The following is a 25,486-nucleotide window of genomic DNA, read 5'->3' as shown; positions in this document are numbered from 1 at the left end:
GATTTCTGTACGTTGATTTTGTACCCTGCAACTTGGCTGAATTCTTGGATCAGTTCTAGTAGGCTTCTGGTGGAGTCTGTCGGGTTTTCTATGTAGAGTATCATGTCATCTGCGAAGGGTGAAAGTTTGACTACTTCTTTGCCAATTCTGGTGCCTTTACTTTCCATTTGGTGTCTGATGGCTGATGCTAGGACTTCCAGCACTATGTTAAACAACAGTGGTGAGAGTGGACATCCCTGTCGTGTTCCTGATCTCAGGGGGAAAGCTCTCAGTTCTTCCCCATTGAGGATGATGTTAGCTGAGGGCTTCTCATAGATGGCTTTTATGATGTTTAAGTAGGTTCCTTCTATCCCGACTTTCTCTAGAGTCTTTATTTTTAGAAGTCTTAATCTTACAGATTAAAGTCTGTTCACAGTAATAATAGGAGCAGTGTTTTGAGTGCAAATGCATTAGTGACATGAATGGTAGTGATGTTACAGGAGGGAGTAATTGAGAATACTCTGTTATAAAGCATCTGTACTCCCCTTGAAGTTTTGTAGTGCTATTTGAAAATGGACTTGGATTATTTATAAATGCATACTGTGACTTTAAGGGCAGCCACTTAAAGTAAAAAATGAAGTATAATTGATATGCTGAGAGAGGAGTAAAAGTCAGATCATATACAACATTCAATTAAAACTTAGAAAAGGCAGAAAAGAGTTGAAAGACAAAGAATAAAGTGCAATACATAGGTGAAAGTAACAAAGTTGTTAAATAATAGTCCAGACATACATGTCACTTTAAATGTCATTGACCTGCATTTTCCAATTACACCTTCAGAGTAGACAAAAAACACATCCCATCATATGTGGTCTATAAGAAATGCCCTTTAAATATAAAAAGACACAGGTTAAAAGTGACGACATGGAGAAAGATACACCATACTAACAGTAAAATTTTTTAATGTTTTTTTTTTTTAATTTTTGAGAGAGAACAAGTGGGTGAGGGGCAGAGAGAGGGGACAGAGGATCTGAAGCAGTCTTCGTGCTGTCAGCAGAGAGCCCACTGTGGGGCTTGAACTCACCAGCTGTGAGATCATGACCTGAGCCCAAGTCAGATGCTCAACCGACTGAGCAACCCAGGTACCCTGCATGCTAACACTAATTTTAAAAAAGCTGGAATAGCTACATATTCTTTAAAAAAATTTTTTTTTAATGTTTTATTTATTTCTAGGAGAGAGAGAGACAGACAGCATGAGCAGGGGAGGGTCAGAGAGAGAGGGAGTCACAGACTCTGAAACAGGCTCCAGGCTCTGAGCTGGCAGTCAGCACAGAGCCCGACGCAGGGCTCTAACCCACAAACCGTGAGATCACGACCTAAGCAAAAGTTGGACGCTTAACCGACTAAGCCACCCAGGCGCCCCAGGAATAGCTACATATTAAGTAACTGACTTCAGAGCAAGAAAAGTTATTAGGGATTACATATCATAAAGGAGTTGATTCTCTCAGAAGACGTAATTCTTTATGTGTACATGCCTAACAAAACCTCACAATACATGAGGCAAGAGCCATAAGTCTGCAGATAAAAATAGACATAAATAGGCATAAATAGATAAATCCATGGTTACAGTGGAGACTTTGGCATGTTGGTATCAGTGATGGACAGACCTAGCGGCAGCAATTCAGTGAGGACATAGTTGAACTGAAGAGTTCCATGGAGTCAGCTGGATTCAGTTGATGTTTATAGGGTATTCCATGCAACAACAGCAGAGCACATCGCCAAGCTCACACACAACAGTCACCAAAATAGACCACATTCTGGGCCATACAACACACCTTGAATTGAAAGGAATAGGAATAAAAATATGCTTTCAGACCCCAGTGGACTTACCATAAGAATTCATGACCGATAACGGGAGACCTCCCACATTCTTGGAGAGTAGACCGCATGTTTCTGAATAATACACAGATCAAAGAAGCCTAAGACATTTTTAAAATGTTTTGATCCAAAAAAAAAAAAAAAAAGAAATATAAGTGATAAAAATTTGTGGGATGCAACAGAAATAATGTTTACAAGCAAATGTGTGCCATCTAATGTTAGAAAAGAAGAGCTAAAATCAGTAGGCTTCAAACTTGGGGAAAGAATAAGGAAACTCTGAAAAAGAGAAATAGTAAAACTTAGAAGAAAGATAATGCAGTTGAAAAGAAATCAAGAAAATCAGAGAAGACAAAAACTGGTTCTTTGAAAAGATCAATAAAAATGATAAACTTCTAAGGAGGTTAACTAAAAAGAACTAGAGAAGATAAAAGTTAGTAATAAATGAAAAACTGTTACTACTTATAGACCATAAGAGGACAGTAAAGGAATATTACAAGCAACCATATGTCCACAGATTTGATTATGTAGGTGAAATGGACCCATTCCTTGAAATACACAATCTGTTGACAGTCACCCAAGAAGAAATGGACAGTCTGAATAAGGCTGTGTCTATTTAAAAAATCAATAATAAATTTCCAAAGCAAAGCACCAGGCTCATATGTTACTAGTGATTTCTGCTGAACATCTAAGGAAGAAATCGTATTCACTTTTACATTCAGTTCATATAGATAAAAGTAGGGCGAGTGCTTATTTATCATTTTGTGAGACCAGCATTTAACTGGATACCAGAAACTAAGCAAAAGCATTACAAGAAAGGAAAACTACAGGTTTAGTGTCTCTTATGAAAAGGAAAACTGTAGGCTGTCTCTCATGAACATAAATAAATTTCTGCAACAAAATAGCAAATAAAATGCAGTAATGTATAAAAATTATATACCATTACCAAGTGGGATTTATTCCAGGTATGCAAGGCTGGTTTGACATTTGGAAATCAATTAATGTAATTCATCACATCAACAAACTAAAGACGACAACCCATATGACCCTACCAATAGACACAGAAAAAGCATTTGACAAACTCTAACAACCATTCATGATTAATGAATGGTTCCTATCCACAAACTAGGAACACAGGAGAACCTCCTCAATTTGATAAAGAACATCTAAAAAAACTAGTTAACATCATGGTATCATGATATACCACCAAAGACAGGAGCAAGGCAAGGATGCCCCCTCTTGCTGCTCCTTTTCAACATTGTACTGGAGGTCCTAGGTAATTCACTAGGACAGTAAAAGGAAATAAGGTACACAGATTGGGAAGGAAGAATTGAAACTGTTTGTTCACAGATGATATGATTATGATTGTCTATGTAGAATATCCCAAGAATCAAGGATAAATCTGGAAGTAATAAGTGATTATAACGAGGTTGCAGGATATAAGGTTAACATACGAACACCAATCGCTCTCTCATATACCAGCGACAAATAGTTGGAATTTGAAATTCAAAACACAGTAGCATTTACATCAGCAACCCCAAAATAAAATACTTGGATGGAATTCTAAAACAAACAAACAAATGGATAGGAAGATTCGGTGTTATCAATGTCCGTTCTTCCCAGCTTGATCCATAGGTTCACAATCCTGGCTGAAATCCCAGCGAGTTATTTTGTGAGTATCGACAAGTTGATTCTAAAGTTTATATGGAAAGGCAGAAGACCCTAAATCATCAACACAATAAAGAACAAAGTTGAGGACTACTGTTAATTGACTTCAAGATTTACTATAAAATTAGTGATAGTACAGATAGTACAACAGACAGTATTGGTGTAATGATAGATATATAGGTCAGTATATCATAGTAGACAGCCCAGAATAGACCCACACAGATATGATCAATATTTGACAAAGACACAAAGGCAGTTCAGTAGAGAAATGATAGTCTTTTCAACACATACCACTGGAGCAACTGAATGTAGACACAGATCTTAAACCTTTCACAAAAATTAACCCAAAATGCATCATAGACCCAAATGTAAACCAAAAACTATAAAATTTCTGAAAGATAATATAGGAGAAATATAGGTGATCTTGGGTTTGGTGATGACTTTTTAAGTACAACGTGAAGGACAAAAATATTGGTAAGTTGGGGGGCACCTGGGTGGCTCAGTCGGTTGAGCGTCCGACTTTCGCTCGGGTCATGATCTCGCAGTTCGTGGGTTCGAGCCCCACGTCGGGCTCTGTGCTGACTGCCAGCTCGGAGCCTGGAGCCTGTTTCACAGTCTGTGATTCCCTCTCTCTCTCTGACCCTCCCCTGCTCACGCTGTCTCTCTCTCTCTCTCTCTCTCCTAGAAATAAATAAAAAATATTTAAAAAAAAATATTGGTAAGTTGGGCTTCAATAAAATTAGAAATTTCTGCTCTGCAAAAGGCAGAATGAAAAGGCAAAACATAGACTGGGAGAAATGTCTTTGCAAAAAACATTTCTGATAAAAAACTGGTATCCAGGATATACAAAAAACTCTTCAGACCATAAGTAGGAAAACAACCCATTAAGAAGTGAGAAAAAGATCTGAACTGCCACCTCACCAAAGAAGGTATACAGATGGTAGATAGACAAAGGAAAAGATGCTGAGTGTCATTTGTCACTAGAGAATTGCCAATTAAAATAACCATGTGATACCACTATTAGAATGACAAAAATCCAGGACCCTGACAACATCAAATTTAGGTGAGGATGTGAAGCCACAGGAACTCTCCCTCGTTACTGTTGGGAACGCAGACTGATGTAGCCACTTAGGAACACAGTTTGCTGGTTTCTTAAAAAACAAAACCTACCAGTACCATATGATCTAGCAATCGTGTTCCTTGGTATTTACCCAAATGAGTTGGAAATAAATCCATACAGAAATTTGCACATGAATGTTTATAGCAGCTTTATTTATAATTGCCCAAACTTAGAAGCACCAGGATGTCCTTTAACAAATGAATGGATAAACATATTGTGGTAATTCAAGCACAGAATATTATTTAGTGCTAAAAAGAAATTATTCAAGCCTTGAAAAGACATGAAAGAGCTGTAAATGCATATTACAAAATATAAGAAGCCAATTTGCAAAGACTCTATGATGTCAAATACATGACATTCTGGAAAAGATAGAACTGTGGAGTCAGTAAAAAGATCCATTTTCAGGTGCTCAGGGGAAGGAAGAGATGACTAGGTAGAACACAGATTTTTAGGCAGTGAATCCATTCAGTGTGACATGGTGATTGTGTATTCATGTCATTATGCATTCATCAAAACCCAAAGAATGTACAGCACTGAGATTGAACCCTAAGGTAAACTATGGACTTTAGTTAATAATGTACCAATATTGTCTTTCAGCCGTACTCAAATAATACATTAGTGTAGGGGGAAACTGTGTGTGTAGGTGAGGGGGTAACTGGGAACATTCTGTACTTCCTACTCAGTTTTTCCATAAACCTAAGATTCCCCTAAGAATAAAAATCTATTAAAAAGATAAAATAAAGGATGATGATAATATGTAGAGGATCAGCAGAGTCAAAAATTTTCTTTGGAAAATATTAATAATGTTGAAGAACCTGCAGTCAGAAATATGAAACAGAAGACAGAAGTGAATGATATAAGGAATTAAAAATGGGACATATTACTACAGATATATTGTAGAAGAAGAGAGAAAAGTGTGAATCACTGTATGGCAGTAAATTTGAAACTTAAATGGACAGATTCCTAATATAAAAGCTTAAGAAATGGAAACCTTGAGTAGTCCTATGGTCATAACAAGGAAACAGTATCCTGAAACCTTTTCACAAAGAACACAGCAGTCTCCGAAGGCTTTGTACTTACGTTACATCCCTCTATCAAGGAGTTGACCAGTCTGACTCTCTGCAGTTTAAGACAGCGGAAAGAGGAGTGAAAGGAACCTTCCCAGTTCATTCTAGGACAGAATAATGTGTCATTGTGTGTCAATAATGGATGCTGACAGGGATGGGAGGGGGAAATTGTAGGATGTTATCTACATAAAATTCAAAGTAATTTCTAGGCTGTTAGAAATAATGAGCGTTTAGCAAATGGATCAATATAACCTCAACAAACAAAAATCCTATGTCTACATATTAACAAATGTCAGAAAAAAAAAGTTGCATGTATAGGGGCATCTGGGTGGCTCTCTCGATTAAGTGTCCGACTTAAGGATCTCAGGTCGCAATCTCACTGTCTGTGAGTTTGAGCCCCCACGTTGGACTCTGTGCTGACAGCTCAGAGCCTAGAGCCTGTTTCAGATTCTGTGTCTTCTTCTCTCTGCCTCTCTACCATTCATGCTCTGTTATTATTAAAAAATGAATAAATGTTTAAAAAACTGTTAACGTATGTACAGTAGATTTTAAAATGTTAGAATTAGTGGTGCCTGGATGGATCAGTCAGTTAAGCGTCCCAGTCTTGATTTTAGCTCAGGTCGTGGGGTCAAGTCCCGAGTTGGGTGCTGTGCTATAGGCATGGAGCCTGCTTGGGATTCTCTGTCTCCTGCTCTGCCCCATGTGCACATGTGCTCTCTCTACAAAGAAAAAAAAAAGTTAAAATTAAATGGAGCTTTCAATTCCATTGAATATTTCTGTTGTTTCCTGATGATCTTGTTTCCTAGTTTTCTTAAAAAATTTTCCCAGTAAATAATATGAAGATTCCATAAACTCAAAAGCAAAAAGCAACTTAGAATCTAATGAAAATTGAAACAGAAGATTTATAAGACTTTTATGATGAAAATTACAAAATCTATATAAAAGTGGCTGAAGAAGCTAAATGAATGAGTCCCCTGTGATGATGGCCCAGGAAATGTGATCCTGTAGGTCAGCTCTCCAGATTCAGTTCTAATAAAAATTCCCACAGGGTCCTCCACAGAGACTGAACTGGCTGGAATTTAATGTGTGACAGCAGAGGGCCAGGGACAGACGAGGTAATAAGGACAGAGGAGCCATGGCGGGCATGCCTGGATGGATCTAAGCATTTTGCTGATAGGAGGAAGCCAAGTTGGGCACAACTCCATTTTGTGAAATTCTAGGGCATGCGGAACAGTAGCAACACCTGGCGCACACCAGGGTTCGACCAGGGCCTCCAGCACATTGCAGCTCCTGGTGTTTGCTGCAAGTAGTCCTGATCCTGATGGCAACTGACATTTATTCGAGCATTGCTCCGTACCATACAGTTTTAAATGCTTTTTACGGAACTCATGTAATCTATCACACAATTTCAGAGTGTCGCTGCCTCGTTTCATGTGAACAAGGTCATTGGCCTTTGTTTTTCTGATTAACTTCTGGTGTCTTTCCTGGGTAGTTTATAGCTCTTATAAAATTTTATCTCCTGTGTCATTCACTAAGGACAAGAGCATTAGTTAGAAGTCTTAAACATGGGATGAGTTTATGATGAAAAAGAATTTATGCTTAGAGCAGAGCCTAGCACAGTGAGCATTTGGTACATGTTCACTTATTGACTGAATAGTGACATTGTTCTTTCTTCTTTGGAAACAGTTCTACAGACAAAAGCGCAAGTAGTGACCCAGGAGAGGCTCAATGAATAATTGTTGAATGGGCAGCTGTTGGACCAGAGCCCTCTCCCATGCGCCGTCCGTCCCCACCCCATGTGCTCTTGCACTTCCTGTCTCCACGGAGCCGAGGCTCAGGGAGAAGACGATCGGACGTGCCCGGGGACGGCCCTGCCGGCTAGTCCGATGGGCACGCTCGCTGGAAACACACTCCGCCTACCGTTCTGTGTTCTTGCTTCCACTCTTCATTTTTACCCAGTGCTCACGCCTCTGACTCTGGGTGCTCATTCTACCCAATAAACAGGGTCGCCACGAAAGAGATGCGTGAGGACAGCGCAGCAGGTCGGTGGTCAGGGACGCTTGCCCCTCTTGGCCGATCTCCAGTGCTTGGCTGTCCTTGCTCAGGCTCATGTTAAGCTGAGCGGCGGTGGGATGAGACATGAAGGCGCAGGGCAGGAGGCTGCCTTACTGGGGGCCATGCTGTGCCCCGAGCCTTTCGGGGCCCTGACTCATTCATCCTTGGAGCCACTCCTGTATGTGGGTGCTCATGGGGAACCTGAGGCACAGAGGGGTTAAACGATGTGCCCAGGCTCTTGTAGAGGGATCCAGGTAGTCTGGCTCTAGAACCATGGCCTTCACTGCCCCGCTTTTGTGAAACAGAGTGAGCATTGTTGCAGAGGCTCTCTCGTAGCTTAATTCACTGTTGGTATGAAGTCAGACAGCTGTGCCCTCAGTGCCCACGTACGTGTTACTGACGGTAAGACACTGAGACTCTGTGACCAGTGGGAGCTCCAGTTTTTATTAAGATTTCAACCCACAGGGGCGCCTGGGTGGCTTAGTCGGTTAAGCGTCCGACTTCTGCTTAGGTCATGATCTCGCGGTTCCTGGGTTCCAGCCCCGCGTCGGGCTCTGTGCTGACTGCCAGCTCGGAGCCTGGAGCCTGTTTCAGTCTGTGACTCCCTCTCTCTCTGACCCTCCCCTGCTCACGCTGTCTCTCTCTCTCTCTCCTAGAAATAAAAAAAAATAAAAAAATAAAAAAAAAAAAGATTTAAACCCACAGATGTATATAGATACACATTCTCCCTGAGGGGTAAAGGTGTTCTGAGCATTTGTACTGCTATTTTCCAAATATGCCATTGCTTGCCGTATTGCAAAATAAGAGGTTTTTCCAGGCGAATGAAAGAATCATTTACTGCAGGAAAACAAAGGGAAAGTGGCGTTTTCTCTTCGGGATGTTCGTGTTCAAGGGTGTCCCTGAGACTTTGGGCTCTTGTGAAGAGAAAGGCCTGTGACCTTCAGGAGCATACCGGCAGCTGCAGGGAGACTGAGGTACTGTCTGCAGGCCATGTGCAGGCTGGGCGCAGGGAGCCCGTGTTCACGCCTGTATTCCTTCCCGCGGTCTGTCACGGGGCCCCGCTCACTGCGGTGGTCGTGTTGCACAAACACTAGCACTGTGATGGTGCTGCTTCGAGAATTCAGACTCTCAGTGTGCAGGGACCAGGTGCAAACCACCAGCGGTCAGTAAGCTGTTAATGACTTGGACCCAAACTCAAATCACGTTCACCTTACGTGAGATCTCAAAGTGCCACCTCTTGACCTCTTTGCCAGCAGCCTGGAGTATCTTTGACCTGTTTTTGGTACTCGTCTCCTTTGATCCTTAAAAATTCTAGAAGATAAGAGTCCTCTAACCTGTAAAAGTAAGCGCACAGCTCTAGAGCCAGATTGCTTTCTCCCGGTACGTGTTCTCGTCTCATAGGCCTGTGTCTCATCCCCTCGCTGGAGTTGAGCTCACCCGGCATGGTCAGCCCTTCTTGCTGCCGCCTGCTATGCTCTGCACACTCGCTAAAGAGGTCATGTTACTCGCCTGTACCTGGCGTGTTCTGCCACCATGGCCAACACCTCGTTCCTCCTTCACATGACTGGGTGAAAACCACGTCCAGGACCTTTGTGGTGAAGGTTCAGCGACAGTCGGTTGAGGCTTGTAATGGATTTACGGTGTGTCGTAGCTGCTGAGCTCCATCGTCTCATTGTAGAAGATGTTGGGCTTTCAAGGGAAGACTGGTTGTGTAGCCACCTGCCTACCCGTAGGTACTAAAAGGATTTAGTTTTGTGAGCTCTCGTAGGGTTGGTCTGGGTTTTAGGCTAAGAACTATGAACTTCTTCTCAGCAAATACCCCACTCCCATCTTTGATGCACCCAGTTTGCCCCCATGCTGTGTCCAGGGCCTTCAGAATTTCCCGGGGGCTTCCCACGGGTGCCCATGGGTGTTGGCCCGCAAATGGAGGAGGATTTGTCCCCCGCCTTCTGTCCAGCACCACCGCCTCCCCCGGCCTCTGCTGTTAGACGTGCAGAGGTTATGACCAGGATCGCTGGTGGTCCTCTTCCTGGCTCGGGGTGAGGACTCCAGCCCCACGGAGGGAAAGGGGGGAAGGAAGGTCCGGAGAGCAGGGAGACTCACCCTGACGTGGGTCAGCCTGTCCCCCACAACTGCTGTATTCCAAAGGCCTGGCCACTTTAGCGTTTGAGGTGGCAGTCGAGGTTACACCACCGCACCTTAACACATAGACAGAAATTTTGATCTAAACATGTTATACCTATAGGGCAGGGAACGCCATTTGCCTTCATGACATCACATCCCCTGAAGCTCATCTTCAGCCTCAGGGGAGCTCGCGTCTTCCCACGCCTCGTCTGTGTCTTGTTGTCACTGGATTAGCCTGCCTCTCCCAGGGGTCGGGTTCTCACACCATAGTGCATCTTGGGAAGGGGTCAGCCGGTTGTTTTACCTGACATTATTATTCAGTATGTAGTCTGATGGAATCTTCTGAGTACTGTTGATAGTATTTTTAAATGTTTATTAAGCCATTGTTTTGTCATTGAAAACATAGAGTTGCCTTTTTGAAACTAGTCTGAAGTTTAGTTGCTTATTTGTATTCAGTTGTTTTTTGGGAGATTTAAAAAAATTTTTTTTAATGTCTTATTTTTGAAAGAGAGATAGAGACAGCATGAGCAGGGGAGGGGCAGAGAGAGAGGGAGACACAGAATCCGAAGACAGGCTCCAGGCTTTGAGCTGTCAGCACAGAGCCCGATGTGGGGCTCAAACCCATAAACCATGAGATCATGACCCGAGCCCAAGTCAGACACTTAACCGACTGAGCCACCCAGGCGCCCCGGGAGATTTTTTATTACTGATCAGTTTCATTGCTAGCAATTAGTCTGTTCAAGTTTTTTAATTCTTCCTGATTCAGTTTTGGGTAGATTGTATGTTTCTTAGAATTTATTGATGTATAATTTTTTATAATAGTCTCTCATAATTCTTTGTGTTTCTTTGATGTTGATATTTCTTCTCTTTCATTACTGATTTTATTTTTTAGTCTTCTCTCTTTTTGATAATTCCAGCTAAAGATTTATGAATTTTTGATCTTTTCAAAGAGCCAGCTCCTCATTTCATCCATCTGTTCTACTGTTGCTTCAGTCTCTATTTCATTTATTTCTTCTCCAATATGTATTATTTCCTTCCTTGTACTGGCTTTTAGGCTTTTTTCTTCTTTTTCTAGCTTTCTTAGGTGTAATGTTCAATTGTTTGAGATATTCCTCACTTCTTTACATAGGCCTGTATTGTTACAATCTTACTCTTAGAACAGCTTTTGCTTCATTCTGAAGAATTTGGATCATTGTGTTTTCATTTTCATTTTTCTCCATGTATTTTTTAATTTCCTCTTTGATTTCTTGGTTAACTTGTTCACTGTTTAGTAACATGTTTTTTAACACCAGTTTATGTCCTTTCCAGATTTTGTCTTGTTGATTTCTAGTTTCATACACTGAGGTCAGAAAAGATGCATGATATGACTTCAGTCTTTTTATATTTCTTGAGACTTGTTTTGTGGCCTAATATGATCTGTTCTGGAGAGTGTTCCATGTGCACTTGAAAAGAATGTGTATTCTGCTGTTTTTGGATCGAATGTTCTGGATATAGCTGTTAAGTCCAACTGGTCCATTATATCATACAAAGTCACTGTTTCCTTATTGATTTTCTGTTTGGATGATCTATCCATTGAGATGAGTTGAATGTTAAAGTCCCATACTGTCACTGTATTACTGTCATTTTTTTTTCATTTCTGTTTATTAATATCTGCTTTATGTATTTGAATACTCTCTTGTTGAGGGTATTGATATTCACAATTGTCACATCTTTTTGTGGGTTGTTGTCTTGGTTATGTATTGTCCTTTGTGTCTTGTTATAGCCTGTTTTAAAGTCTCTTTTGTCTAAGTATTGCTACCTCGGCTTTTTTTTCACTTCCGTTTGCATAATAAGTGTTCTTCCACCCTACACTTTCAATCTGTATGTGTCTTTAGGTCTGAAGTGAATCTCTGATAGGCAGCATATAGATGGGTGTTGTTTTCTTTTTCATTCCATCACCCACTGTTTTAATTGAAGCATTAGTCCATTTACACTCAAAGCAATTATTGATAGCTGTGTACTCATTGCTATTTTGTTACTCTGTTTTATGGTTGTTTTTGTAGTTCTTCTCTGTTCCTTTTTCTTGTCCTCTCCTGGCTTATTGTTTGATGGTTTCCTCTAGTGATATGCTTGGATTCCTTTTGCTTTATTTTTTGCAAATATATTACTACTTTTTGACTTGTGGCTTCCTTTAGGTTTCTATATAATCCCCTGTGCATGGAGCAGTCTATATTAAGCTTATGTTTGCTTAAGTTTGAACCCATTCTTAAAGCACGAAATTTTTACTGCCTCCTTCCAGGTTTGTTTTTTTTTCCTAGGAGAGAGAGAGACAGCGTGAGCAGGTGAGGGTCAGAGAGAGAGGGAGTCACAGACTCTGAAACAGGCTCCAGACTCTGAGCTGGCAGTCAGCACAGAGCCCGACGCGGGGCTCGAACCCACGAACTGCGTGATCATGACCTAAGCGAAAGTTGGACGCTTAACTGACTAAGCCACCCAGGCGCCCCGATTTTTTGCAAATATATTAATATTTTTTGACTTGTGACTTCCATTAGGTTTCTATATAATATCCTGTGCATGGAGCAGTCTATATTAAGCTTATGTTTGCTTAAGTTTGAACCCATTCTAAAAGCACTAAATTTTTACTGCCTCCTTCCAGGTTTTATGCATATGGTATCATACTTTACATTGTTTTGTGAATCCATTGACTAGTATTTATAGATATAATTGATTTTACTGCTTTTATGCTTTTACTTCCATACTGGTTTTGTAATTAATCTACTACTTTTATTGTGCTTGTATGTACCTATGAAATTTTTTTCTTTCCTAATTTTCTTACTCCTGGTTATGATCTTTACCTTCCACTCAAAGAATTCCCTTTTATATTTCTTATAAGGCTAATTTCGTGGTGATGAACTCCTTTACCTTTTATTTGTCTGGGAAACTTTTTAGCTCTCCTTTTATTCTGAATGATAGCCTTGCTGGGTAGAGTATTGTTGGCTGCAGAACGTTTTTCCTTTCAGCACATTGAATATATCCTGCCACTCCCTCTGGCCTGCAAAGTTTCTGCTGAAAAATCAGCTGATAGCCTCAAGAGGTTTCCCTAGTATGTAACTGTTTTCTCATGTTGCTTTAAAAATCCTCTATCACCATTTTTTTGCCATTTTAATCACCGTGTCTTGATGTGAATTCTTCAGGTTGGTTTTACTGGGGACTTTCTCTGCCTCCTGGATCTGGATTTCTGTCCTTCCCCAGATTTAGGGAGTTTTCAACTATTATTTCATCAAGTAAATATTTAGCCCCCTTTTCTCTCTCTTCTCCTTATGGGATCCCTGAAATGTGAATGTTATTATGTTTGATGGTGTCACTGAATTCCCTTGATCTCTTCTCATTTTTTATTATTCTTTTTCTTTTGCTGTTACTCTGTCTTCCAGGTCACTGATCCATTCTGCTTCTTCTAGTCTACTATTTATTCCCACTCGTGTATTTTCAATATCAGTTATTAAGTTCTCATCTCTGATTGGTTCTTTTATATTTTTTTATCTCTTTGTTGAGGGTTTCACTGACCTTCCACTCCTTCTTCAAGTCTCGTGTCTTTATGACCATTTGAACTCTTCATCAGGTATGTTGCTTATCTCTGTTTCATTGAGCTCTTTTGCTGTCAGTTTTTCATGTTTTTTCATTTGGGGGATATTCCTCTGTCTCATTTTGTCTCACTCTCTGTGTCTGTTTTTGGTTGTTAGGAGAATCCACCGTGACTCCTAATGTTGAGAGTAGTGGCCTTATGAAGAATTTCTGTGCTGCCCTGTTCAGTGTCCTGTACAGTGTCCCCTGTTGGCCAGAACCTAGTACTTCAGGGGTGTGTCTTGTGTGCATTGCATGTGCTGTGCTGTTGTGGTTGAGCCACGTTTGCCTTCCAGTTGCCCACAATGGCTCTCTTTGCCCGTTGTGGGCAGGGTTTGGTCAGAGTCCAGTCTTGGCTGCCTTGAGTCAGACCAGATGCGTCCTCGTAGCCTGGGTGCTGGGCTTCAGTCACAGTTGCGTGCAGGTGCTCTCCTTGTGCTAACCCCTGACGGCCTTTTGTTGGAGGTGAGGCCTGCAGTCTGCCCCACTCGGACTGTTGGGGTTGCAGTGACTCTGAACTCCAGGGCTCTCCTTTTTTGCTGCCCCTCCCGCCCCCGTGAGCTTTTTGACGGGGGGGGGGGGGGCTGCCACACAGACCTGATGTCTGCCCCCAGCCCACTGCTGGGGCTGTGGTTGGACTGGTGTGTGTGGTGATTCTCCCCTCTCCTCAGGGCAGGAGTCACTTTGGTGTGGTGCTGGGCACGGTGGGGTTGCTTGCAGAATGAGATGAGGCAGGCGCCGCTTTGGACGGACGCCTGCTCGGTGGGCAAGTTGGACGGGGTAGGGACAAAGGTGGCGGCACCTCGGGTGTCAGCTGGACACGCTGGTCTGGTTGCAGAAGGGGAACTGGAGCCACTTGGAGGGACACCCGCAGAGTGGGGCAGGTTGGGTGGAGTGAGGCTGAAGGAAGATGCGGGAGTCAGGGGTACTGTTAGTAAAGCCACGGGGCCACTGTAGGTGCTGGTTCCTGTGGGTATCCACGTCTGTAGGCTGGGGGCGGGGAGAGAAATGGTGCCTGCCAGTTGTTTTGTTCTTAGAGAAGTCTCCTAAAGGCCCATCCTGTGCAGGATCTGAGATTAGTAAATAAATATCCCTCCTGCGTACCTCAGGAGTTTTTCATACTGCTGTTTTATGCTGTATCCCGGCAAGGTTGTGTGTTTTGCTGTCTCTTCAGCGGCAGAAACTCCGTTTCTTGTTGGCCTCAGGCTCTCCCAGAGATAAGCCAGCTGATTTTTAAAGTACCCCAAGTTAAGTCCCACTGATGGTAAAAACAAAGTTACGCCCCACTGGTTTTCAAAGCCAAATGTCTTGGGGCCTCATCTTCCCAGTGCAGGGTCCCCCATGTCTGGGGTGGTTGCTGTGGGGTCTTTCCTTCTCTTCTCCACACTCATGGTCTCCCTCCTGTTTGTGGTTAGTCTCAAGGTTAGTTTGGTTTTGGAAGGGTCTCTGCCCTGCCTTCTGTTTTCACTTTGGTTTCCTGTCTACCATTACCTGTGGAGAGCCTGTTCTGTCAGTCTTTGGGGTTTTTTTTCTGGGTTAGTTGCAATGATGTGCCTGTTACCTAGATGTGTTCATGGGACAAGGTGAGGTTGGCACCCTCCTACGCCCCTACCTTCCCCGAAGTCTGAGCAATCCCAATTCTGGGTGTTTATCTGAACTAAATGAAAGCAGGGACTCAAACAAATGCTTACACACAAGTGTTTATAGCAACATATTCACAACAGCCAAGAGGTAGTCACCACTTCTGTATTTAATGATGGGTAAATCAACAAAGACTATATGTTATATCCATACAATAGAACATTATTCAGCCTTAAAAAGGAAGGGAATTCTGATAAATGCCACAACATAGATGGACCCTGGTGACATTATGCTAAGAGAAATAGACCAATCATGAGAAGACACACTCTGCGCGGTTATACTTACATGAGGTACCTAGGCTAGTCAAACTCAGAGAAGTAGAAAGTAGAATGGTGGCTGCTAGAAGCTGAGGGAGAGGGAGGTGAGGTTGCAGAGTTTCAATTTTGCAGGATGGGGAGCTTTGAGAATCTGTTGCACAACCATGTGCCTGTGGTTGACAGAGTTGTAGTGACTACCTAGAAATTGTTGGGTGGGTGAATTTTGTGTGTTTTTGGCCACATAGCATAAATAACCATCATCTGGAGAAATACAGATTATGATATATTCATATGTTGTAACAGTTCTCATCAGTAAAAATCTATGAAGTGCTTGCTGATCCATGCAACCACACGAATGAACCTATCACTCAGATAGCACTGTAGCGGAGTCTGTAACGGTTGTATAAAATCGGTGTGATTCTGTTTGTACGAAGGTCAAGAATCAAGGAAAGCTAGTCAAAATATTGAACAGTACCTGTTTATTCAGGGTGGATATTGATTGGAAGGACACGTGGAGGAAGCTTGGGTTGATAGATACGTCCTGTGCCTTGATTAGGGTAGTGGTTCTATAGGTAATTTCCATGCATAGAAATTTATCAGAGTAAAGATCTGGACATGTCACTGCATGTGTATTTTATGTTTGCTCCCCCATACCTGTAAATGAATGCTGACCCCTCTTAATAGATTCTTGTTTTCACAGCGTCTTTTCACACTCTCTGTAAGGAGAGACGCAGGCTGCATTTGGCCCATGGGACTGGCTAGGTGGCCTCTTCTAAAATGCTAGTCTGTCAGAGTTTCCATGGGAACAGCTGGAGTGTGGTGTGGTTGGTGGTGAAGGGTGTGGGCACCATAGGTGTTCCCACCTGGGTTCACACCTAGCAATGCCACTAGCACTTTAATAACTGGGAGAGCTTCATACCTCTGCGTCCTCACTTGTGAAACCCTCGGAGTCCCTGCTTGGTGAGATTGTGTGGAGGAGCGTGTGTAGCCATGCGGTGCCTGACCGCTCGCTGCCGTCGTGCTTGTTTCCCGCTCCGCCTTGTTCTCCTGCGGCCTTCTTCACCGCAGCCGGATAACTCCCCCCACGCATAGAATCACATCACGTCATCCCTTCCCTAAAATCCCTGGTCCTCCCCCGCCACCCTGCCTCAAAGCCGTCGTCCTGGTGCATCCCCCCCATGGCTGTGTTCTCTCTGCTGTCACCTGCTCCGTCATCTTGCATCCCTGGGGGCTGAGTTTCTCTATGGCCTGGAGAGTCTCATCTTGGCAGAAGGGCTGTGTATTCTTCTACGCACACCTCACGTCGAGGGCCCTTCCCTGGCCTCCTGGTTAGGTATGATTGCCTTTCGTGTGTCCCTTACCCGTTAGACAGTGAGCCGCCTGAGATACAGTACCTTGTCCACCTGGCTCCCCACTGTACTCCCAGCCCTGAGGACGCGTACAAAGTAGGCATTCAGTAAGTTGTGGGGCGAGTACAGTTGGCTTTAATACATTCAAAAGGCCGAACACAGTGACTGGCCCTGAGTGCTTAGTAAATATTAGTGAGAATCATCGCCACAGCCTGTGAGGAGTAAGTACGTGCCTCCTTTAACAGAATATCAAAATGCATTATGAGGCTTGAAAAATGTATTCTTCAGAAATTCTGCAGCCAGTGTGTGATTATTTGTATAGATTCTAGGGTAATAAAATGAATAATTAAAAGCCTGAATGAATTTGAATGTCCTTTCACTGCAGCTTTCAAACCAGCAGGTTTATTCTTCTTTTCCTTCCTTCCCCACACATCTGTTTGTGACAGTTTCTGTAGGATAAACTATTTCACAGAACCAGACAGAACGGGGGAAAAAAAGCCTGGGGCCTTTGGGATGCCCCTGAACAATGGGGTGATTGAGCTCTCTTTTTGTTTTAGACGTCCACACAGAAGCTGTGCAGGCAGCGCTGGCTAAACACAAAGAAAGGAAGATGGCAGTGCCTATGCCTTCCAAACGCAGGTCCTTGGTTGTACAGACCTCGATGGACGCCTACACACCTCCAGGTGAGCCGCAAGCCCACTGTCTGCTCTCCGCAGTGACAGGCGAGCCCTGGGGTTAATTCACCGCCAGCCCGAGCGGTCCCGGTCTTTGTAGCTTTCAAAGTAATGGTGCAGTTAATTCAGATTCTGTGAACCAGAAGTCCAGAAACGGCATAGACGCTGTATATTAAACTTGGAGGGAAAATTTATGTTACTAGTTATGTGTCTATACAAATAGTATTCTAACCTTTTCACTGAGACTCACAAATGATGAGGACTTTTAAAGTCTTATGAAATTTTACTTAATTCTTCATGTAGCAAAAGAGAAAGAGTTTGTGCCTCTATAGTTATAACTGATTTTGGACTTCTCCTCTGCTTGGATAAGTGTGTATATAATCTCAAATTTTTAAAACATAAATATGTTGTAAGGTTGTATTAAGAAACGAAATGAATTGAAAAATTTATCTTGTTACCTCGGTTTGGAGTCTTCATACTTTTCCTGTAAAGCGCAGGTAGTATTTTGGTCTCTGGATAATGTGTCTGTCATAGCTGCTTATTCTGCTGTGCTGTGAAAACAGGCAACATGTCAGTGAGTGGCTGTTTGCCAATAAAACTTTATTTAAAAGGCAGGCAGAGGGCCAGTTTGATCCACAGGCCTGCTGACCCTGATATTAAATGGTTGAAGGTAATAGCTCACTCATATTTATGCTTTTATTTAATCTTGACCTTTATATAACTACCTAAGTTCTTTATTTTACCTAAATAATTGTAGTCTGTGTTTTATGATCTTCAAAACCAAAGTAAAGAGCAAAGTTAAATTACATCGGTATCTATGAGAAAACATAAAGTATTGAGCCGAAATTACTTGGATGTTTTTTCTGTGAGCTGGTTTCCAGCATTACTCATGTCCTTGTTGCCATTCTGCTTTTCTGCAGACCTGTTACCTTGCACTGTAAGAACAGATGAACATATACGATACTCTTTAGAGTGTTTTGAATTTGAGTCCTGAGTGTTTGCAAGCAGTGAGAGTAATAGAAATACACACTTAAACTCTAAGATGTGCACAACATAGTGATGCAGCATTTATGCACATTACTCAGTGCTCCCAGTGATTAGCGTGGTCACCGTGTCACCGTATGAAGTTAGGACAGTGTTAGTTACTCTTGTCCCCGTGCTGTGCCTTCCATTCCCACGACTTAAATCTATTTCATAACTGGAAGTTTGTAACTTCTTTTTTTTTTTAATGTTTATTTTTGAGAGAGAGAGAAAGAGTGAGAGAGAGAGAGAATGAGAATGTGAGCGGGAAGGGGCAGAGAGAGAGGGAGACAGAATCTGAGATGGGTTCCAGGCTCTGAGCTGTCAGCATAGAGCCCGACATGGGGCTCGAACTCATGAACTGCAAGATCCTGACCTGAGCTGAAGTTGTGCACTTAACCACCTGAGCCCCCCAGGCGCCCCTGGAACTTTGTAACTTCTAATCCTCTTTACGTGTTCTGCCTTTCCCCCAGCCCACCTCCCCTCTGGAACCACAGTTCTCCGTATTTGAGTCTGTTTCTGGTTTTTATTTGTTCATTTGTTTTGTTTTTTAGATTCCATAGATAAGTGAAATCTTACAGTATTTTGTCTTTCTCTGACCTTCCACTCAGTGCAGTGCCTCTAGGTGCATCCATGTTGTTGCAGATGTCGAAAGGTTTCATTCTTTTTTGTGACCAATACGCCTTTGTACGTATTACACATCTTCTTCATCGGTTGATGGACACTTAAGTTGCTTCCATATCTTGCCTATAATGCAACAAAAGACATAGGGATGCATGTATCTTTTTGAATTAGTATTTTCATTTTCTTCTGATAAATACCCAGAAGCAGAATTGCTGGATGGGTATGATAGTTATGTTTTTTTGAGGACCCTCCATACTGTTTTCCACAGTGGTTGCACCAGTTTGCATTCCCACCAACAGTGAAAGAGGTTTCCTCTTTCTCCACATCCTCGCCAACAACTTAATTTGCATTTCCCTGATGATGTGTGATGATGAGCATTTTCTCATGTGTTGGCCATCTGCATGTCTTCTTTGGAAAATGTCTTTTGAGGTCCTCTGCCTGTTTTTACTCAGATGGTTTGGATTTTTCTTTTTTTTTGTTTCTTTTTTGGTTGTTGTTGTTTTTTTTTTTTTTGGTCTTGAGTTGTATGAGTTCTTTATATATTTATTTTGGATATTAACCCCTTATCAGATATATGATTTACAAGTATCTTCTCCCATTCAGTAGGTTGCTTTTTTGTTTGCTGATAGTTTGTTTCACTGTGCAGAGCTTTTCAGTGGGATAGTCTTCATTACTTATTTCTGCTTTTGCTTCCCTTGTGTGAGGAGACCTGTCCAAAAAATATTGCTAAGACCTATGTCCAGGAGCCTACTGCCTACTTTTTAAAGGAGTTTTATGGTTTTAGGTGTCACATTTAGGTCTACAATCCATTTTGAGTTCATTTTTCTTTGTGGTATAAGAAAGTGGTCTAGTTTCCTTGTTTTACCTGTGGCTGTTCAGTTTTCCCAACACCTTTTGTTAAAGAGACTGTCTTTTGGGGGCACCTGGTCCACTCAGTTGGTTAAACGTCTGACTTCAGCTCAGGTCATGATCTCGTGGTTCACAAGTTTGAGCCCCACATCGGGCTCTGTGCTGACAGCTCAGAGCCTGGAGCCTGCTTCGGGTTCTGTGTCTCCCTCTCTCTCTGCCCCTCCCCTGCTTGCACTCTGTGCCCTTCCCTACCCTCCCAAAAATAAATAAGATATTTTAAAAAGAGAGAGGTTGTCTTTTCTCCATTGCATATTCTTGTCCCCTTTGCCATAGATTAGTTGACCAAATAAATGGGTTCTTTTCTGGACTCTATGTTCTGCTAATGTGGTGAAAAGTTTCATTTTGTATGTGTTTTTATAACAAACAGAATGGACTTACAAGGATAACAAACCCACTTAAAAATATTTTAACTAAATGTTTGGACCTAGACAGTATTCAGAGAGATGGATGTTTTTCTGAGCTACTTTTTTTTTTTATGAGAAATGTTGAGTTTAAAATGTAAGAAACAATGTTATTATGTATGTGCCTTTTCACATGTTGAATCCATTGTCAGAAATGCTATTTTGTTGTACATGATGAAAGACAAAACTTTAGAAAATCAAACATTGTACATATGTCTTTATGAATATAAAAGGACATTATTGGAAGTATAATTTTGGTGAAATATTTGCATTTAATTATTTGACTAGCCCTTTTTTGTACACCATGGAATATATTTTGTAAACTGTCATTCAAGGGTCCTGGTGATAAATCACATGGGATAGTTTCATGAAATCAAATGCCAGCTCCATCATCATGAAAATTTTTATATACAACCTGTTTTGTGCATAGCAGTAGTCTACATATTTATAACCATACTTGCTTTAACAAAACCTTGGGACTAAGCTTTATTTTCTCTCATTCTTTTTTCCTTGGTTGCTGATAACATTTGTTAAAACTTATCTCATGTCCTCTGCTCTTCAGAGTATATTCCTGAAGTATTTATTTTCTGTGTGAAATGAGTGGTCACTGACCAGTATCCTAATGAGGATTGTTCCACTGCCAGTCTTTTACAGGTGAAGCTTTCCTTTAGTTTTCACATGTAAAAATATCATCAGAATTGGCCAGCACTTCTGTTTCTAATCATAATGAAATAACTGGTACTAGACTCACCCACGCACTGTAAGTAACTATAGCACTGCTCCCGACGGACGGGACAGCTGTCTCTAGGCCGTGGGCATCCAGCAGCGACAGGCGAACTGAGGAACCTCAGTACTGGTGAGGGGGGCCCACGGTTTACGGTTTTCTCCTGGAGAAGTTTTCAGACCGCGGCCCGGTGGTTGAGATTTGAGCAAGACCAGCGCTTCTGCTAAGTTGAGGAGGCAGAGAGTCTGAGTTCAGGCAGATGAAAGGACTGGAGCTTTCCACAGATCCACACTAGCAAAGCATCAGTCCAAGTCTTCTGGGTGTCATACTGCTTGCTAACATAGGAATCACAAGACTTTAGAGATTACGGAATCCAGAGTCTCCTCCACAAACCATCCACGATGTTTACTATTCAGTAAACAGTCACTAGATGGGAAGAGATACAGGAAATGCAATCTGTGGCCACAGAAAAAGTCAATATAAAATGAACGTAAGATGGCCTCATTGTGTTCTTGGTGACCACTGATCATGTGTGGCTGGTGTCAGTTGTACTTGCTGTTAAGTGTGAAGTTTATGCCAGATTTTGAAGAGTTAATATGAAAAAAAGTCACTGGAAGGTATTTAATTTTCATATTTACTAAAACAACAATATTTTGAATATTTTGTATTAAAAATACATTTTAAAAATTGTATCTATTCATGTATTCTTTAATGTGGCTATTAGAAGGTTTATGACTATGTTATAAGACTTATATTTCTGTCAGAGAGCTCTGGTGTGGGTGTTTGATATAGTGGAAGATGGAATTTTAAAATCTATGATTATAAATATTCAGGAAATCAAATTAAAATATGTTAGAGTACTAAAGAAAAATATCTTAATATGTGAGCTGAGTAGAGAAAGGGAAAATATTTTTTTAACTAATGGAGAGGAGACTCTAGAACTGTAAAGTTCTCACTAAAGTGAGACCTCACTGGATTGGCTTAACATCAGATTGGAGAAGGAAGATGAAGGTGGCTGTAAACTTTAAGAGGCATGAAGAGAAACCAAACTGAAGAGTAGAGAGACATAATTAAAGTTAACAGAAAAACCTCAAGTATTACGGTACAATGTCACCCACTTTTATTAGGATCCCAAGAAGGAAAAAAGAGGAGAGAGCAGAAAAACTATTTGAAGAAACAGGAGTCGAGAAGTTCTATGACTGGTATAAAATACCACCTTATAGATTCCAGAAGTTGAGTAAACCCAAAGCAGGATATGTTAAAAAACAAAAACCAAAAAAAAAAAAAACACTTCAGTTTACAGTTGTCAAAGTGCTGAAATCCAATGATTAAGAGGAAACCTTGAAAGTAATTAGAGGAAAACCTATACTGCATATAAGAGAACATCACATGAAAGATGAATGACCTACATAAAGACACCATAGAGACTGGAAGACAATATAAAGACATATTTTAAGTCCTAAAGGGCAAAAACAAAACTGCTATTCCGAGAAAATATTCTTAATAAACAAGGATGGAATGAAGACATAATGAGACATGAAAAAGGAGAGAATGTGGTTGCCAGGAGAACACTGCAGACATGCTAACGGATGTCAGTTAGGCTGACAGGAAATGATATTAGATGAAAAATGTAATCCGTAAAAAGGAGAAAACACTGGAAAGAGTAAATAATTGGGTAAAAAGAATACTATGTTTTCCTATTGTAATTTGGTTTTAAACAACTATGTGAGGAGAGGTGAATGGAATTGTACTTTTGTGTGGCTGTTACTTTCGTGAAGTAGGAGGCAGAATGTGAACAGTAGAAAGTGAGTAGTGTCAGGTGTGTTGGGGGTAGAGGTGAAAGAGAAAGTTAATAGTGTCAGACCTGAAGAATAAACAGAATATTGACCCCCATATAGGCCCATTAAGGATGCATACCTGTTAGCCTTACATCAACCACTAAAAAAAAAAAAAAAAAGTACAAGTAATATTCAATAGAAGACATAAAATGAAACTCAAAAAATGTGGTTAATAGAAAACAGGAAAAATCAACAGATATTTAAAATAGGTGGAATGAATGGAAAACAGATAACAAAATATTAGATTTTAGCATACTTCTAAATGAGTGATTACAATAATTGTAAGTGGACCAAACACCCAGTTAAAGGATTGAGATTGTCAGACTAGATTTAAAAAAGAAGATAAATCTGTATGTTTTCTATAAGAGATACAGCCATATTTTTTAAAGTAAACTCTACCCCGAACATGGGGCTCAAGCTCACAACACTGAGATCGAGAGTCAGCAGGACACATTTAAATAAAAAATGAAGATAGTAAAAATACAAGGCTGAAAAAATATGCAGTGCCAACATTAAATATAAAGCAAACAAGTCAATACCAAAGTAGATGGCAAGACAGAGTAATACAAGATAAAAAGTGGGACCTTATATAATGGAAAATGAGCAATTTATCAGGAAGATGTAATAATGAATACTTGTATACCTAAAAGAGCAGTATAATTTATTAAGCAGAAACTGGAATAGTGAGGGAAAATAGGAAAATCAAGAATAAGAGATGTAGAAAATACTTTCTTAATAATTTGTCAAAACAACCCTGTCATCTAACTTGATGCAGCTGATAGTTATCACAGAATATTATACTCAAATACTGTGGAACACACATTCATCTTTAATGCATTTCTTGAGGTGTAATTTGTATTCCATAAAATTTACCTATTGTAAGTGTGTAACTCAGTGATTTTTAATAAACATATAGATTATGCTGTCATTGCCATAATCTAATTTTAGAACATTTCCATCACTCCACAGGTTTCCTTGTGCTGATTTGCAGTTAATTAGCATTCTGACATTCAACCATAGGGGGCCTGTGATCTGATTTATATGCCTCTATAAATATTCTGGACATTTTGTAAATCAAATGATAAAATATGTTCTTTAGCATCTTCTTTAGCATAAGTTTTTGAGCGTCCTCCATTTTGTAGCATGCATCATTTCATTCCTTCTTGTTGAATTGTATCCTATTAGATAGATACACCACGTTTTGTTTACTATGTCTAGTCGGTAGATATTTAGCTTGTTTCCAGTTTTGAGCTATTATGAATAATACTGCTCTCCACATTTATGTACATATGTTTGCATCTACATATATCATTTATCTTGGGTGGTTTCCTGGAAGTTGAATTAACAAATCTTACAGTTTATGCTTACCTTTCAGGAAACTGCCAAATTGTTTCTATATGGCTACTGCCATTTTACATTCCCATGAGCAACATAGGAGGATTTGTTTCTCAGCATCCTTACCCACACTTAGTACTGCCTGTATTTTTTTTGTAGCTCTTCTGTTTATTTGCTGTTTGTATATATTTTTATTGGTTAAGTGTTCACCCTTTTTCCCATTCTTTAAATGAGTTGTCTCCTCACTAGTTAAGAGTTGTTTTTATAATCAGAATACAAGTCCTGTACCAGATTCACAGTTTGCAAACTGTCTTTCCTTAATTGTGTCTAGTATCTATATAAAGATATTTTGTATCTTGTAGCCTGTGACCTTGCTAAACTTCTTAAAAGAGTTTAGTGTGTTCCTTGGGATTTTCTATATAAAATGTTTAATGTTTCCTTTCCAAACTGGATGCCTTGGAGTCATTATTTTTGCTATATTTCAGTGGCTGGAGCTTTGCAAATAATGTTGAATAGAAGTGGTAAGAGGGGACATCCTTGCCTTAGTCTTGATCTTAAGGGAAGCATGTTTAATCTGTTAACATTAAATACAGTGTTAGCTATGGGTTTTCACAGATGCCCTGTGTCAGGCTGAAGAAGTTCCTTTCTATTCCTGCTTTGTTGAAAGATTTGATCATAAGTTAGTTTTAGATTTTGTAAAATGCTGTGACTTTGAAGGTTAACTTAGGGTTTTTATCCCTTTATTAATGTGGTGCATAACATTAATTTTAAATGTCACCACTTGGTCCTAATGGGTACTATTCATTTTATATTTTGCTCGATTCTGTTAGCTAAAATGTCTTGAGGATTTTTGTGTGTATATCATGAGGGATATTTTTCTGTAGTTTTCTTGTGAAAGGGTGGGGTGGGAATGAAAGATTGACAGTAAAACATGAGAATACTTTTTGGGGGGATGATAATATTTGGATGGATATATGAGTATAGGTGTCTCAAAAATCATAAGTCTGAGGACTTGAATGGTTTTCTAGACAAGATACAGATGGCCTGTAGCACGAAAAAAATGCCCAACGTGAGTGATCATTAGGGAAACGCAAATCAGAACTGCAGTGAGATAAGACCTCATACCCACTAGAAATGGTTCTGTCAAAAGCCAGGAAATTACAAGTGGTTGGTGGGGATGTGGAGAAATTTGGACCTTTGTGCACTCTTGGTAAGAATGTAAAAAG

General features: G+C 40.7%; 1 protein-coding gene across 3 annotated transcripts in view; it reads left to right on the top strand.

The window, feature by feature from the left end:
- The window catches only part of DIP2C (disco interacting protein 2 homolog C), a 384,520-nt gene that overhangs the window by 217,155 nt on the left and 141,879 nt on the right, over nt 1-25,486 (top strand). For all 3 annotated transcript variants that reach the window (XM_039241634.1, XM_039241633.1, XM_039241635.1), the window contains one exon: nt 17,293-17,418. In XM_039241634.1, coding sequence (XP_039097565.1) covers nt 17,293-17,418 — 126 coding nt within the window. The remainder of the gene's footprint in view (nt 1-17,292; nt 17,419-25,486) is intronic.

Source organism: Hyaena hyaena, unplaced genomic scaffold (assembly GCF_003009895.1).
Source record: "Hyaena hyaena isolate Hyena2069 unplaced genomic scaffold, ASM300989v1 scaffold_197, whole genome shotgun sequence".
NCBI classification, from domain to species: Eukaryota; Metazoa; Chordata; class Mammalia; order Carnivora; family Hyaenidae; genus Hyaena; species Hyaena hyaena.
The sequence above is the reverse complement of the archived record's forward strand: the minus strand, read 5'-3'. Positions and strand labels throughout refer to the sequence as shown.